Source organism: Archocentrus centrarchus, chromosome 4, assembly GCF_007364275.1.
Source record: "Archocentrus centrarchus isolate MPI-CPG fArcCen1 chromosome 4, fArcCen1, whole genome shotgun sequence".
Lineage (NCBI taxonomy): Eukaryota > Metazoa > Chordata > Actinopteri > Cichliformes > Cichlidae > Archocentrus > Archocentrus centrarchus.
The window spans coordinates 3756347-3771812 of NC_044349.1; the positions used below are offsets into that span (position 1 = coordinate 3756347).

Sequence of the window (15466 nt, forward strand, 5' to 3'; positions counted from 1 at the left end):
AGTGTGCTATGTCACAAAGTTCAAATCATCTCAATCTGTTCTCAGTGGTTGTTGCATTCCTATGCTCCATACACCACACACAGTTAACTGGTTTTATTAACATTTGAATGACCATCCTGAATGCGAACGCTGACTGGGAGTCATTAATGTCAGAATCAAAATCTAAACATCATAACTGATGTTATGATGATCACAATACAACCAAATGAAGCATTTTAGGGGTTAAAAATAGTATAAATTTAGTTTAAGGTACTAATTTAAATTAAGGATATTATTAAGCGGTGTGCTGTTGTGTAATAGAGATATTCCAGCCATTTGTTTTGGGAATTTTCAGGAAAGTTGAATTTCGTACAAAGCTGGTAGACTTCATTACCTTCAGATGTTTAATTAGCATTAAGAATGGCGTAGCTGCCCTGCATGTGTGCTGGGGTTGTATTAAAAAAAAGAACATAAGCACATTAACCACAAGAACATGACACACACATACCCGCCGTACAGAACTTCTGCCTTTGACATCCGTTTTTCCTCTCTCGTTGCAGGTGTTCATCTATGAACCTGTGAGGTCATAGCCATCTAACAGCAGCATCAGCACCAGAGGAGTTCACCAGCAGTCAGACCATGGACCTTAGATTTAGACGGCTGTCACCTCTCACCGGGGCAGCTCTTCATCTCCTGCTGCTGGCCAGGCTGGTGCTTCCTTCTCACACAGAGAGTGAGTCCGCATAGCTCATAGCTCTGCCCACATGTTCACAGTTTTACTGACAGCTAATATCCATTAGCTGACAGGAAGTGTGCACAGACAGCTTTCAAATGGAAATGTGTTATGTGACTGACATACAGCATCGCTGCTCTGTTGAAAAAAAGCTCTTTCAAAAGCTTTGATATAACAGCTTTGATATGTGATTTCATATTATGAAAGCATCGTAGAGAAAACCGACATCCTATACCTTTTTCTGCATCTGAAGGGCATTTTTAAAGAGTGTATATTCCGTTCATTTCATATTTAATTCTCGTATCTTATATTGAACCTTCATGCAGCCCACCAGTTCTTCCTCTGTCACAAGGAGGATGAATCAGCAAACTGTTATAGCTCGTCTCCCTCTATCAATGAAATGAAGCATTAGAGCAGTCTGAAGTCTGTGCCTTTGGCTCAGAGGGCTTATTTGTACATTTGCTGATTTCATTTAATTTGAAACTTTGGTCATTTTTAATGTGAGCGTCCACCACTGAAATAGTTTATATATGACAGAAAACAAGGAAGACTGGGTGAAAGAATTTATTAACTTTATTAACCTTAAACATGCATTCTGTTTAATCGCCTCCTCGCTCTGTGACCTCAGTAAAAGCTTTCCTGATGAATTTATGGTCTCAGTCTTCAGTTTTAATTCTTACTGTATTCAAGATGATGTTCGTATTTCTATTTTATTACCTCCGCCAAGGAGGTTATGTTTTCGGTCATGTTGGTTATTGTTTGTTTGTTTGTTTGTCAGCATGATTACTCCAAAAGCTATGAATGGATTTCGATGAAATTTTGTGGAGTGGTTGGAAATGACAAGAGGAAGAAGTGATTAAATTTTGGCAGTGATCCGGATCACGATCTGGATCCAGGAATTTTTTTAAGGATTCTTCACTATTGGGGGATAGGGGGATTTTAATAATTTAGCTTCTAACTCCGAAACACAAGGCTGCTCAGATGATCCTAGCGTCTGGGAAAGATGCAAGATTATTTCACAGCATTTAGATACAGGTATTAATGCGTCAGTGACCCTATGGCCTTGGCGGAGGTTTGCGCTCTCTGGGTGCTTCTAGTTTTATTTTATTTTTTAATTATGGTCATTCTAAGAGTCAGAAATGAGGGGAAAACTGGTACAGTCAGCTAAAGCCTTCACAAATCAGCTCCACTAGCCAGTTGGTGACCATCTTTTATATACAGTATATGGGCAGGAGGTAGATTAAAAAAATATTTGACAGTTTAGATTAGACAGGAAAGTGATGACGGGAAAGACACAGCAAATATCTTGGAATGGACTGTAACCCAGACTGCTGCAGTGAGGACTCAGTATTATGGAAAGTATGTAATTTCCATCTGAAAATTATACTGAGCTCTCCTTTATTTTGCATTAGTTTGGATTGTCCAAAAGATTCACATTTGTGTTAATCTGAGCGATTCCACGGGTGTGATATTCACTCACAAAAGCTCCTTATTACCCTATTGTTTCCCTGAAATGGTAAATGGACTGGTTCTTATATAGCACTTTTCTACTCTACATGAGCACTCAAAGTGCTTTGTACAGTATGTCTCATTCACCCAATCACACACACATTCATACAAGCACTTTCTACACCTAAGTGCTTTCTGTCTAACATTCACACACAATCACACTCCGATGAACGCATCTGGAGCAAATCGGGGTTCAGTGTCTTGCCCAAGGATACTGTGACATACAGACTGGAGCAGCCAGGGATGGAACCACCAGCCTTGCAATTAGTAGATGACCTGCTCTACCTCCTGAGCCACAGTCACCCCATCTTCCACGCTTTGATTCAGCTTTGATACTGGCTTCAGGACCTCCGCAACCCTCAACTGGATAAGCTATTGAGAAAACAGATGGATGGGGCAGGCTGTGGCTCAGGTGGTAGGTGGTAGATGGGTTGTCTATTAGTCGGAAGATAGGTAGCTCAATCCCTGACTCGTCCAGTCTAAAGTATCCTTGGGCAAGATTTGAAACCTGATGCATCCATTGGAGTGCAAGTGTGTGTGAATGCTAGAAGTGCTTAGGCATAGGTAATACGTAAGTGTGTGTGTGAGAGACTGGGTGAGTAGAAACTGAGTACAAAGGTGTTGTTTGAGTACCAGTCCATTTACCATAAGAGTGATGAAGCAACACTGTCAACCCACAAATTGAGAAAAGATTTAATTTCCCAGTAATGTTAAAATTCACTGTAAAGACACTCAAAGTGCAAAATAGAACAGTGGTCATGGTAGAAGGTGCAGTTGTAAAGAAAGGCACCCAGAAGTGCACCAAAATGTAATGGCTTCTTTCTTTGCCCATGCTCCATTTCTACAACAAGTTTTCTGAAATCCAGATGAGTGGTTTTTGTGTAATCTATCTAAAAAAAAAAAAAAACATATAAACAAAACAGAATGAAAACATAACTGTGGCCTCCACAGAGCAAAAATCCAGCCCTAAACCCTGACCTTACTCTGGAGTTTGCCTTGCAGTTCCATGCAGCATACAGTTCTCTTTTCAGCTGCTTTTAACAAACACCATTCCTCACAGGACTATTGTGGGTTAAATGTCAACCAGCTTGACTCTACCTGAGGCCAAATAAAAAGAAAAACAAAAATAAAGGAGAGTTAGTCTCTCTCAGATTGGTGAAAGTATTCAGACCTTATAAAACTTTTACAAATACACATAAACATATATATATATATATTTTTTGCTGCACTGTTACATTTACTAATAAATGTCTGCATATTTGTGGCCAGTGGAAGTGATTAAACCTATAGATGTAACGGACATACAAAATTGAATGCTTAGCACTGTTTGTTTTTAAGATCTTATTTATGCATTATAGGTTTGGCAACTGTACAGAGTTTAAATGTGTCTTTACAAACCCAGTTTTATTTATACAGCTCCAAATCACATCATTGCTCACCGCAACACACTTCAGTTTGCAAGGCAAAGCCTGGATTATGCTCCCTCTCTCTCCTATCTACCTATCAATATAATAAAGCCCCTGTGAGCAAAAATTTTGAAAATTTGCCCCTTTAAAGAAGCATGGGTATACCTCCTTTTGCACACACCCCTGCCTTACTGTCACCACAGATACAATCTATTTGTGTGGGAAACACTGTACAAACATGCAGAGCATGCACAGAAAGTCCCACTTCCTTCTCCCCATCTTGTCTTACAGTCATTCTCTCATTTTACTGGGTTCTGTTCTGTACTGTGTAACATCCTCTTTGTTGCATACTGTCCCCAGTCACCCAGAACCATACAATTAGGGCTGCATAAAACGATTATTTTAGTAATCGAGTATTCTATCGATTATTCCAGCGATTAATCGAGTAATCGGATAAGAAATACTTTTTTTATTAACAGTTTATCTGCATATTTTAACTTCCGTAATGCAGTTTCTCGCCATGTGAACAAACAGTGGTGAATGGAGCAGCTACAACGTTCTCTTTTCTTCACCTTAACACTTGCTGATCAGGTGCTTGATGAAGGACCTCCAGCTGTTTCACAGATTTAATGGTGGTTACTTAAAGAAAAAGCTGCTGTTTTGGACGCTGGAAAAACGTTTCCTTTTTCACTACTTGAGCTCACCGTCACAGCTTCGCCTCTTTGCGCTTGCGCAGCTAAAACCGCTGCCTGCTATGAGTGTTTTGAAAAACTAGTGGCTGCGGGAGCCATGGCGCATGTGTGAGTAATGGTGTAATGCTTTGTATTCACAAGCATTCTCGAAAATACGTTTCTACTGCAGGTCTATATTTAGTCACTAATAAGGGATTAAAGTATAAAAAATATTTTGAAGGAGCCCCTCGGTCCTGGGGGGCGGGCCTTCCGGTACCGAACCATCGCTAGTGCTAATGGCCCGCGCTCGCTAGCAAACCAGTTCTGGTAGCTACAGCTGAAGTAAAGACAAAAATAGCAGCTGATGCATGTCAGCGACAGTTGCCACCCGTCCCGTAAAGTACGGAACACGGCATGTTACGGAGCCGTATTCCACGGAGTCCCGTAACATACGGGGTTCTGTATTTTACGAGACAGGTGGCAACTCTAGATGATCCACTCTGTGTTAAATGAAATCCATCGCAGCGACGAAGAGCTTTTTAGAATGTGTGCTTGTGTATACGTGAGTGATTCACACTCCAGTCCAGTAGGTGGCGGTAATGCAGTTCTATGTTGGTTTGCCAGCCCCCAATAAACCTACAAAAAAACGTCAGCACTAATGCTGCTAATGCTAGTGAGGAGCGCCGCTTACACCGAGACAGCTGAGTGCTGCAGAGTTTAAACGAAGCGTTGACACAGTAAATTTGTGTCGATAAATTTTTAGAATCGAGTTAATCGATGAATCGTTGCAGCCCTACATACAATGAAACATATCTTAGTCATATTCATTTGTAGAGGGATGAAGATCTCAAAGCAATAGTCTGTACAACTTGCTGTCCAATGGTGTCCAATGTATTTTAAGCCTTTTAGACTTTTTACAAATGAATAATTTTTCTGATGCTGTTAGCTGCAAATAATGTCAGCCTCATTTCCCTTTATGACTGGACTAATACAGAATTCAATTTTCCTAATGCTCCTACTCAACCTTTCACCTCTACACCCTTTGTCCTTCTCAGATTCAGTGTTGTGCTGATTACGCATGTATGACTGGGTTCAATGGGATTCTAATGGAAGAACAGCAAAACCATTATCGAATTAACTGGAGTCTGGTCAGCGCAGAAGATCATTTTTTAGTCTCCAAACCCCGCCATGACCCCGCCGCAAATGAAATGATTCTAGTAATGTTGACCTTTTTATGTTTTTCCTATTAATATTACTGCAGAGTGGAGCTAATACACTGCAAAAAAAAACACAGGAACTTCATTCTCTCTTACCCACGATATCTAAAGCACTTTAGCTGTAATCAGAATTATTACAAGCAGTTTTGGTAACATTCTTTTTAAACACAACTTGTCAAACTACTACTGCCTTTAAATAAATGAGTAAATAATGTCATGCCATTTGACTAAATATTTTTGGAAGGAATCCAAACCACACAGCAACATATTAATGACATCAGTATTGGTATTGTGGATTGAGTCATCTTATACTGAAGTTTTTCTGTTTTTGTTGTATTATTCTAGCTATATGATGTCATCAGTCATGGCCAGTCAGAGACTCTCAATGTGTACTTTTATTGAAAACAATTTAACCCTTTTCTGAAAGGTGGTTAGCACTGTAGCTCGAATCTGCCTCGGCTCGGGCCCTTCTGTGTGGAGTTTGCATGTTCTCCCTGTGTCCGCGTGGGTTTCCTCCGGGTACTCCGGCTTCCTCCCACAGTCCAAAGACTGCAGTTACTGGGGTTAGGTTAACTGGTGATTCTAACTTAGGTGTGAATGTGAGTGTAAATGGTTGTCTGTCTCTCTGTGTTAGCCCCGCGACAGGCTGGCGATCTATACACTTGTCGTCGTCCCCCCCCCAACGACCCTGAACAGGATAAGTGGAAGAGGAAGGATGGATGGATGGATGGATGAGAGTACACAATAATTCTACATGTGTCATTTTACAGTCACTGTATGACAGAGTCAAGCCAGGCCATAAAGCTCAACCACAGTCTTGTCAGAACAGCAGATTCCAACACATCCAACTGACAAATCTCATCATTTCAAAGCTTGCTCTAACAAATCACCTTCTTTGTGTGTGAAACAACCAGCAGATGTACTTGCAGCTCTTCCAGCAGTGCAAACACTGTGTTGGTGTATATCAGGAGACATGGTCTACATTTAGGCCCAGCAGGGGTAGGCTGTCTCCTCAGAGGCCTCAGAGGTAGAGGAGGAGCTCCATGGAGGGCTGTTTCTCGTCAACAGGTTCATTATCAGGGCTATTTGCTTTATGGCTGCAAGAGCACATTTTATAATTTCCCTTTATAATTTGCAGATAGGAATTCATCAATGAGCTGTGTCAGTAATTACCTTCCACTGTGAGCACTCCGGAGAAAATGAGAATCATTAATTGCTCACAAAGAATTGAGATTTTCTCTGATTTTTAATGAAACCATACTAAAACCATTTAAACCTGATTCATGGAGTTTGTGTCAGAAATGGAAACCCTTTAATTCCCCAAAATTACCACTGAAATACACAGAAGTCATTTTACATTCTGCTGGACTCAGCAGGCACTCTTAATAGAGAAACTCACAATCTTGTCTGCTAACAAATTTACGGTATTTTGTTTCACATCAGCAGGAATGTCATACAGTTATTTTAGGGTGCACTTGTAGGCCACAGTTGAATGAATGACACGGTATCATTACGGTTACTGATGGAGCAACACCCTGAGCTTTATGAGAAAAATGATGGGTTAAAGACAGAAACACAATGTTAAAGTCCATAAAAAAAAACCCATTCAGTCCATAGTATGTGTACCATTACATACCATCTGCATGTATTTATTAAACCCCTGCAAACAGTGACAACCTCTGTCCATTCATATACTCTGTAAAAAATATTTTTTATGTCTTCTTTAAAGTCCTATTTTGAAGCCCTGACTACAGATCTTTGGACATTACCATCTTTTTGAAGCCATTATGGCAATGTGGTGTCTTAATCACATCCAGGCCATACCCTGCTTTATACTCTGTTTTAGTATAAATAGGACATAGCATTTACAAATGAACACCATGCTGTTCTCAATAAGACTTGAAAATAATGATTGAGACCATGAACTAATCAGGAAAATGTTTACTGAGGTCATAAATCAAAGGAACAATAAGGTTGTTTTCTCACAGGCTTTGATACAATCAGGCTTATTTTTGAGGAGTCGCCCCCTGGTGGCTATTAAAAGAATGAAGCTTTGAGGCACTGGATACTGGATTCACTTTTCAGACCAGACTTTTTTTAAACAGCGTATGATTAAAACATGTACTAGAATCTGTTACATGTATTATGACTTGCATGCCTACTGATGGAGTCATCGAACTGAAAGTAACAACACATTCATTATATTCAATAAGCCTTCAAATTGAGGGAGTGAAACAAGTGAAAACAAGCCAATGATTCCAATATTTACAAAAGGAAAAATGGAGATGCACTGCAGTATTGCACTGTAAATGGTTGGTTGCGTAGCAGTTTTCGTGACCTAAATGACTTCATAATATTGCATTTTGTGGGACGGTTTCCTTCTGTGCACAGTTGGCTACTCAGTGTAACAGTCCTATCATTTGTTGATTAAATTTGAGGAGGAATCATTAGCACTTGATTTGATGCAATAGATCTCCCTGTTGATGCAGTGTGAGGGGTTGTAAACGAGATGGATGAATAGAAATTGTCATTTTAATTAGTCGAGTCCATCAAATGCTGAAATGTTCTCCACATGTGCTGATGAAAACGACCTCTTTTAACGGAAAAGGCATAAACCATGTGATATTATGTCTGTGTAAGCTGGTTGCATGTCAAATGTCAGCTCTCCACAGGGAAGGAGTGCTGCAGTTCCACAGCTCTGTGGCTCATTTTCACCATATAATGAAAAGGCCTGATTTTTAAAGTCCTCCAAAAAGTAAAAACATCAGGCTGTTTAATGAGTAATTGTGTACAAATATCAATCTGAAGCAAAAGTTATTTCAGACTGAGCTGAACATGAAGCTTTTTAAATGAAATGAACCCGTTTTCAAAAATCATTTCATGACTCACTCAAAATGATTGCACACACTGAGTACAAAATCACCTTTACTACCCCACCGCTTAACAAACAACTGATAGTGTTAATATTAGAGTGAACTCAATGTTTGGTATTTTAGTTACTTGATATTTTATTAAAGTGTTGTGCCGTGGTATTAATGTGGAAGTATCAAATAAATTTCCTGCAGCCTGCATGGGGGTGCCACTTCATCACATTTCCAAAGTTAGGTGTTCAAGTTTGAGGAGTTATTGAAAGGAATACACTGAAATAAACCTGTCTGTGTGTCTTCTCATTTTCTGATCACGTATAGGATGGTGTGATACGAGTGTACACAAAGCTTATTTAAATACAGGGTTATGATCAATATAATTTATGAGGGGTTTGCAGAAGTATTTAACTGTAACGATTTCCTGATGCATTTGCTGTCTTGTTTGACATTTGTATCGATTAGCAAGAACAGTTCTATGAACAGAAATGATCTGAACTGTTTTGAGTTTTACTAATAGGCATAACTATCCTGCAGCAGACAGGAGCACCACACTGCACAGAAGCCACTCCTGATCACGCAGAAAGAATCAATATCAGTTTAAGGATGCTATATTTAGAACATTTTCAGTGCTTTGCTTGCTCTCACACAACTCTTTCTGTCAAGGAAGTGAAGCCATTACATTCCAGACTCCATTGACCAAAACAGTAATTTTACACCACAGAACAGGGGAATTGCTCGTCTAATGTGGCTGCGACTGATTCGTTTGTGACTTTGATGTTTAAATGGATTCGTTCAGATCTGAACTGTGAAGTAAAAAAGGCAAAAGTCACATAAAGTGAGCACAGCTCCTGTTTTCTGAGAATTAAAAAAAAAAAAAGTCACTTTTTGTTGCGTCTGGAGGCTTTGAAAAGAGCGATTTCTCACACAGTGCTTTGTTTCCTCAAACAAACAATCTTACATTTACACATTAAGTTAAGATGAACCATTCAGACTCTGAGTTATTATTCAGCATTGGACCACAGGTGAGTCTCCTCCATGTTTCAGTGAACGTACAGCTTACTGAAGAACTTTGAATAACATCAAACTATATAGATTGAAATGACATTGTCTAATTCTAATTAGTCCAATTATTTTTGAAAATGTATTGACATTAATAAATTCCAGCTCTAATATCAGACCCAAGGAAAAAGGCAAGTTTTTTTTTTCTAGAAAAAGATTTATGTATGAACATTAATTTCTAACTTTTGACTGTTAAAATAATGCACTTGGTAATATAAAGTACCAGTAATTTCCATTAGATTTCCCGCTTCGTGTTGCTATATGAAACTGTGTGAATGCATTAAATGGTGTGTTTTACATTCTATGCCAGTCTGCAGTCCAATTATGGATTTTTAAAGGAGGTGAAACCTTTTTTTTCTTGTAGTAAATGATCATGTCTTCTCCTCAAGTGGATTTAAGAGAGAGTTGAGTCCCAATATTTTGCATTATCGATACAGTGCTGACTGATTCCCTCCTCATCCAAATGATAGAGGGCATTAATCAGCCAAAGGAGCAAACAGGAATCATCTCAATCATTCCCCCCCCCCTGTAGAGGTGACTAATATTTCATATATTACACATGTTAGCATTGCTCTAAACAAAGATTAACTATTCAACTGCTCAGTGTTCTGCTCCATATTCTTGTGTGCTCTAACCTCCCTTTTCTTCCTGCCCGGCTCTACTTTAGATTTGATCCTCCCCTGGGTTGCGAACACGTAATGATTTGCAAAATAGAATCAGTTTATTCCCCGTGTCTTTGCCTCCCTCCACCCAGCATGGGAGCGTGTGGGTACTAGGGTTTAATATTTTTCCCGAAAATGACATGAATCAAATCCCGGGAAATGACGAGCCATTTCCCGGGAATCCCGGGAAAAAGTTTATTTATTTATTTATTATAATTAGGCCTTCTGTAGCCTGTGTCGGCCTTAACCTATTGTGATATTGTAGAGGTAGCTTTCCAGCTATGTCCTGTTATGCCCAGTAGGGGGCAACGTCGGCTTGATTAATGCAATAAAACCTACATCTCGACATTGGAGTGCTCGAGCTATGCGGTGTTGTATCGTTCCTCAACACTCCCTTAACAAATATAATTAGAATATTCCTCCATTGTACATGGAATTATACCAAGATATTTTACAATTGCTGGTGCAAAACAATACGGTTCATCTCCACAGCATTGATAAAGGCTCAGCCACGCTGTCGTGGCGACATCTGTTGCACTATATCTCCACCAGTGGAACGCTGTAATAGTCATTGAAAAGTTAACTACCGTACTACACTATAATATGGCATAACACAGGGCCTTGAGTAATGCACTACGACTTGGTCATTGCCATTCTGGCAACAGCAAATTTATAACACCGTGTCTGAGGGTTAAAGTAGGTTCGCTGTGAATCGTCTATTGAAAAACTGGCCAATCCTTATAGCCTAAAAAATATACATTTTACTCAACTCCATTTTAAAAGCGAAATATGTTAAAGCAATCTATTTCATGATACTTTCTTCACACATTAGGCCCGTATCCTAATTCATGATTGTTAGTAAGCGGCTGCAAACGAGGAAAAGAAACACTCGAAGTTAAACAGATATTTCTTTATTGTTCAGGGCAGGCATATTTTATAGGCTATATAATGCAATATAACAGTATATAATAATATAAAATTATATAATACAAAATACCTTAGGCTAAACACATTGCCTACGATTTCAACAAATTAAAGAGGAAAAAAGTACAACTGTGTAATACCTCTATTAAAACGCTTGAGATGAAGGCTGAAGCCTTAAACGGAGGCTGAACGTGCCTGAAATGAAGAGTAATGCTTTTCGCATTAAACGAACCCTTCTCTCAATATTTCCTTAAATTTAACAATCTGAAGCTTTCTTTTCTTTCTGAAAGTCAAATCGACGCGCGCGACTTTTTTCCCGGTTTCCCGTCTAACGTTTCCCGGGAAACGGGAAATGGTTCTGATCGCATTTCCCGGGAATCCCGGATCCCGGGATTAAACCCTAGTGGGTACTGCTACCATTCTTGCATGGGAGGCAATTTTGCAGGTCGTGAACAAGAAGCAGTAGTGAACGATGTATTATTTATAAGAACAAACACAAGTGGCAGCCGTGTCTCTGCATCCAGCTCTCCAAACAGAAAGGACGATCAGCCAGGCTGTCTGACAGTTATGGGGGGGGACAGCGGAGTAAAATGATCAGTTTGGTCCAGACAAGCAGCATATGTGAATGTATAACTTAAGGTTAATGAAGTCCAACTTCTGAAAGAGAGCCTTAAAACGCCATTTATTCATGCTCAGTTAACTATTTTGTGATGATATATTTTATATTTAATTGTCAGTATTTACTGTTCATCGCTCCATTCAGGCTGCTCCACAGCCCGGTTGAATTTATTGGATTTGCAGGGTGTTTGCTGGCAGACTGCTATTGACAAGAGTGTAAATTGACTGGTCCATGAGAATGTAAAGCTTTATCTCGATTAAGATAAGCTGTTTTTGGCAGAGGTTTGACATATAAAGTGCAAATGTTGACTGCTTGTTTTTTCTTTAAAAAAAAAAAAAAAGGTACCTTGGAGTCTACGAGTGACTGCAGACGTGTACAGTAGTTAGTTAGTCCGTACTAAAAAGATTTCAGTAAAAAACCTTTTTTGAGCTCAACATCAGAATGTGTTGATGCTATCAGTTTGTATTAATACATTCCTACGAACTCATATGCAGAATTCTAAAGGACAAGATTTTTGCTACCATTCAGCAGTTTTGAGCAATCATGCTTGAGCGGGTTTTGATTGTCAGTTAACAGCCTCTGTGGAAACAAAAGGAAGCCCCCCCCCTTTGCCAAAGTAGATCGGTAGTGCTGATCACAGCACGGTGGTGCAGTGATCAGCACTGTTGTTTCACAGCAAGAAGACTCCGGATTGCTGCCCGCTGGCTGGATGGGGGCCTTTCGGTATGGAGTTTGCATGTAATGCTTGTGCCTGTGTGGCTTCTCTCTAAGTGCTGCACCTTTCTCCCACAGTCCAGAAACACCAGTCCACTGGTTCTAAATTGTCAATGGGTGAATGCCGATGGCCTGTCTCTGTGTTGGCCTTGTGACAGACTTGTGACCTGTCCAGGGTGAACTCACCTTTTGCCCTATTGACTTACTGATCACTCAAAGTACTTTAAATTCATATTCATGTATCACTTTGTTCTATGTAAGTGTGATATCTATGTTGCATCGACCTTTAACCAAACATGCACGGTTTCGGGAGGAAGTCGAAGCACCAGGAGGAAACCCACACACTCACAGGGAGGACAAACAAACTCGGCACAGAAAGGCCTCAGCAGACCCAAAGGTTTGGAGCGCACCACTGTGCCATGCAGCTGTTGTCTCGAGATCTTTTAGCTGTTACTCACTTTTTAAAAATGTCTTAGAATTTGTAAACTGTGACTATTTAATAGAATAAGATGTCTTGGTCCAGATATCTAAAAGCCATCAAAATACTGGCTGCTGCCCGCAGAGGCAAACTCATCAGACAATAGCTGATGGGTTCCGTATTGGCAAATACCACTTCGGTTTACCAAACACGGTGAACTAAACCACAATTTTTTGGTTTGCAGTGAGGGCACAAACTAGATCTCAATGAGGATGTAGAAGAGCAGAGCCACCAACCAAGAAATCCTTTTTCTTTCTCATAATGCAGCTCACTCTTAAACACATTTAATCACATCAATAATCAGGCAAACCTATTAGCTGCTTCCTGAACTCTTTACTTTTAGCTTTTTGTGGTATTCGGTGGGTTCCACTGTTGAGAGTGAGCCCTCGGTTATATCACTAACACTCAGCTGTGACGTCCCACTTATTCAACCACATGGATCGGTTCCAAGTGCTGTGGGTCAGAATATAGCACTGTTTGTTAACCAGCTGACTGGAAATCAGTCTGAAAATAAATGCTTCATATTATCAGCTTTACGGGATTATCAGCTGTACTAGCACATGCACACTAGCCTTGATAATGACCCTGCAAATGTCACAAGACAGTGGGTGTAAAAAACATTTTTGCTGAGTTTCATATGCCTGGTTTAGCTGAGTTTTTTTTTTTTAAACCCAAAATGTCTCCTTCAGATGCTCTGGCATGTGTTTTAGTTGAGGTCTACTGTATGTCTGAGGTGTGAACTCTTCAGATTTGCCTTATATCTTCACTCCATAGCTATGTATCAGGCTGCTTCCTGCTCTCTCTGCTATACCGTGGAAGCTGGAAGGTACAGGTGGTACACGGCTGACAGGCCCGTCAGACGGCAGCAGTGGGGAACTGGCAGAATTCTCTGTATTAGAGGGCGCGGGAATTGTGCTGTGAAACTCAATGAGCAAATGTTTGCTCTTCCCTCCATCCTCTGTACCGTGTGTTCACTTCATGGGCAAAGCAAATATTGTATTTCTGTTGATATGATATTGATACATGATTGCTTTTCATGCGGTATCGGACAAGAGCATCATGGGGCACTTGAGAAGCCGTTCCTCTAGACACGTTTTAATGGTTGTATTTCAATAATTACAGCTTATCATTTGATATTATCAGTAACACCATTATTTAACATTTGTTACCCCTTCAAACATTGATACTGGGTGCAACCATGCAGCAGCCTCTGGGGCTGAAAAAAAAGAAGCCAGCATAGATGTGCCAGTAACTGCTGTTCCTTTAATGGCCACTTGAGGCTGTAAAATGAGTCAGTATAAAAGATGGAAGCAAAAGATGTCACGGTTGATCATGAGTGGCAGTGGCAGTGGGTAGGCGTTCACCTTGCAGCCAGAGGGTTGCCGGTTTGAGCCCCTGTCCCTGCGCTGCATTGTGTCCTTGGGCAAGATACTTAAACCACATTGCGTAACGGTAGCGCCAATCTCTGGCTGCATGACCACAGATGCTCCTCTCTGAGTGATCTGGAAGAATCATTTTGTTGTCTGCCTTGTGCGCGCAATGACAATGAGTTGAATCTAATCTAATCTAATATGGATGGGATAGGCAACCAACTTTGACTGGGGGGGGGTTTTAAGTTTATAATTTAAGCTAAATAAAAATAGAGGAGATGAGACTACATTCATACTGTCACTTATGTGATCACAGTTTAAAAGTAGCCTGAGCAGCTGATGATTGATTTTTGTTTATTTACTTCCCAAAGTGTGACTTACATACTTTTTGATGACCAGCAGTGGAGACTAAAATTAAAAAGTATCTTTCTATGGCCAATCCTTGTAGTCTCCCATGTCTCCCAGCTTTACAGCCTAATACAAAAACTTTTGGTCTCCACAGATAATTTCCACCCTCATGCCAACTGTAGAGGTTGATTTTATATAATATAATAAAATATTTGTGCTTTGAGTTACAGATGGGTACCAATTAGGGTGCTGGCTGTCTATGTTTCACCTCAGCTCATTCATGTCACTGAACTGGACTACTCCATTGTGTTGAAGGTCTTGGTGCTTTTTTGAGCATTTCACTGCAATTAGCTGACAACTTGCAACCCAAGTGCAGATAAGAACTGAGGAAACTGAGGAACCTGCCACTGAGGAAAGTGGCAGGTATTATGATAAACAAAGAAATCAAACATCAAGAAAAAAAATCAGCATTTCACAAACTAAAAAACAAAGAAGCACAAAGCAACTCAAGGACTCAACTGGAGACAGAAAGATAGACACAGGAACTAAGAAGGGGATCAGATCACCGCTTATCAAAGACTGAGAGGGAACACACAGGCTTCATCCACACCAGGGAGAGGGATAATAAGGCAGGGGTGAACTCAAAGGAAAGAGTTTAGTTTTGGTGAGAGTGAAATTGTGGTATTTTACTTGTATGGTATTTAGCGGGTAACTAGGCATTGCCTAAAGAGTTCTACCGCAAACAAATATTTAATATGGTTCTATGACAGAATGCAAACACATACATCCACCATCTAGAAATGCTGCTACAAGCCTGATGCAATAGCCTAGTTTTGACTGTTTTTTTGTGTCACCTTAAATTAAAGCAGTCTGTCTGCTCTCTGCTTTAATGCCACTTACATTAATATTC

The 15466-nt window shown here is 40.1% G+C and overlaps 1 protein-coding gene across 3 annotated transcripts in view; it reads left to right on the forward strand.

The window, feature by feature from the left end:
- Positions 1-15466, forward strand: part of ptprfa (protein tyrosine phosphatase receptor type Fa) — a 374997-nt gene that overhangs the window by 112767 nt on the left and 246764 nt on the right. For all 3 annotated transcript variants that reach the window (XM_030726596.1, XM_030726597.1, XM_030726598.1), the window contains one exon: positions 540-712. In XM_030726596.1, the coding sequence (XP_030582456.1) occupies positions 619-712 (94 nt within the window). In that variant the 5' untranslated portion in view covers positions 540-618. The remainder of the gene's footprint in view (positions 1-539; positions 713-15466) is intronic.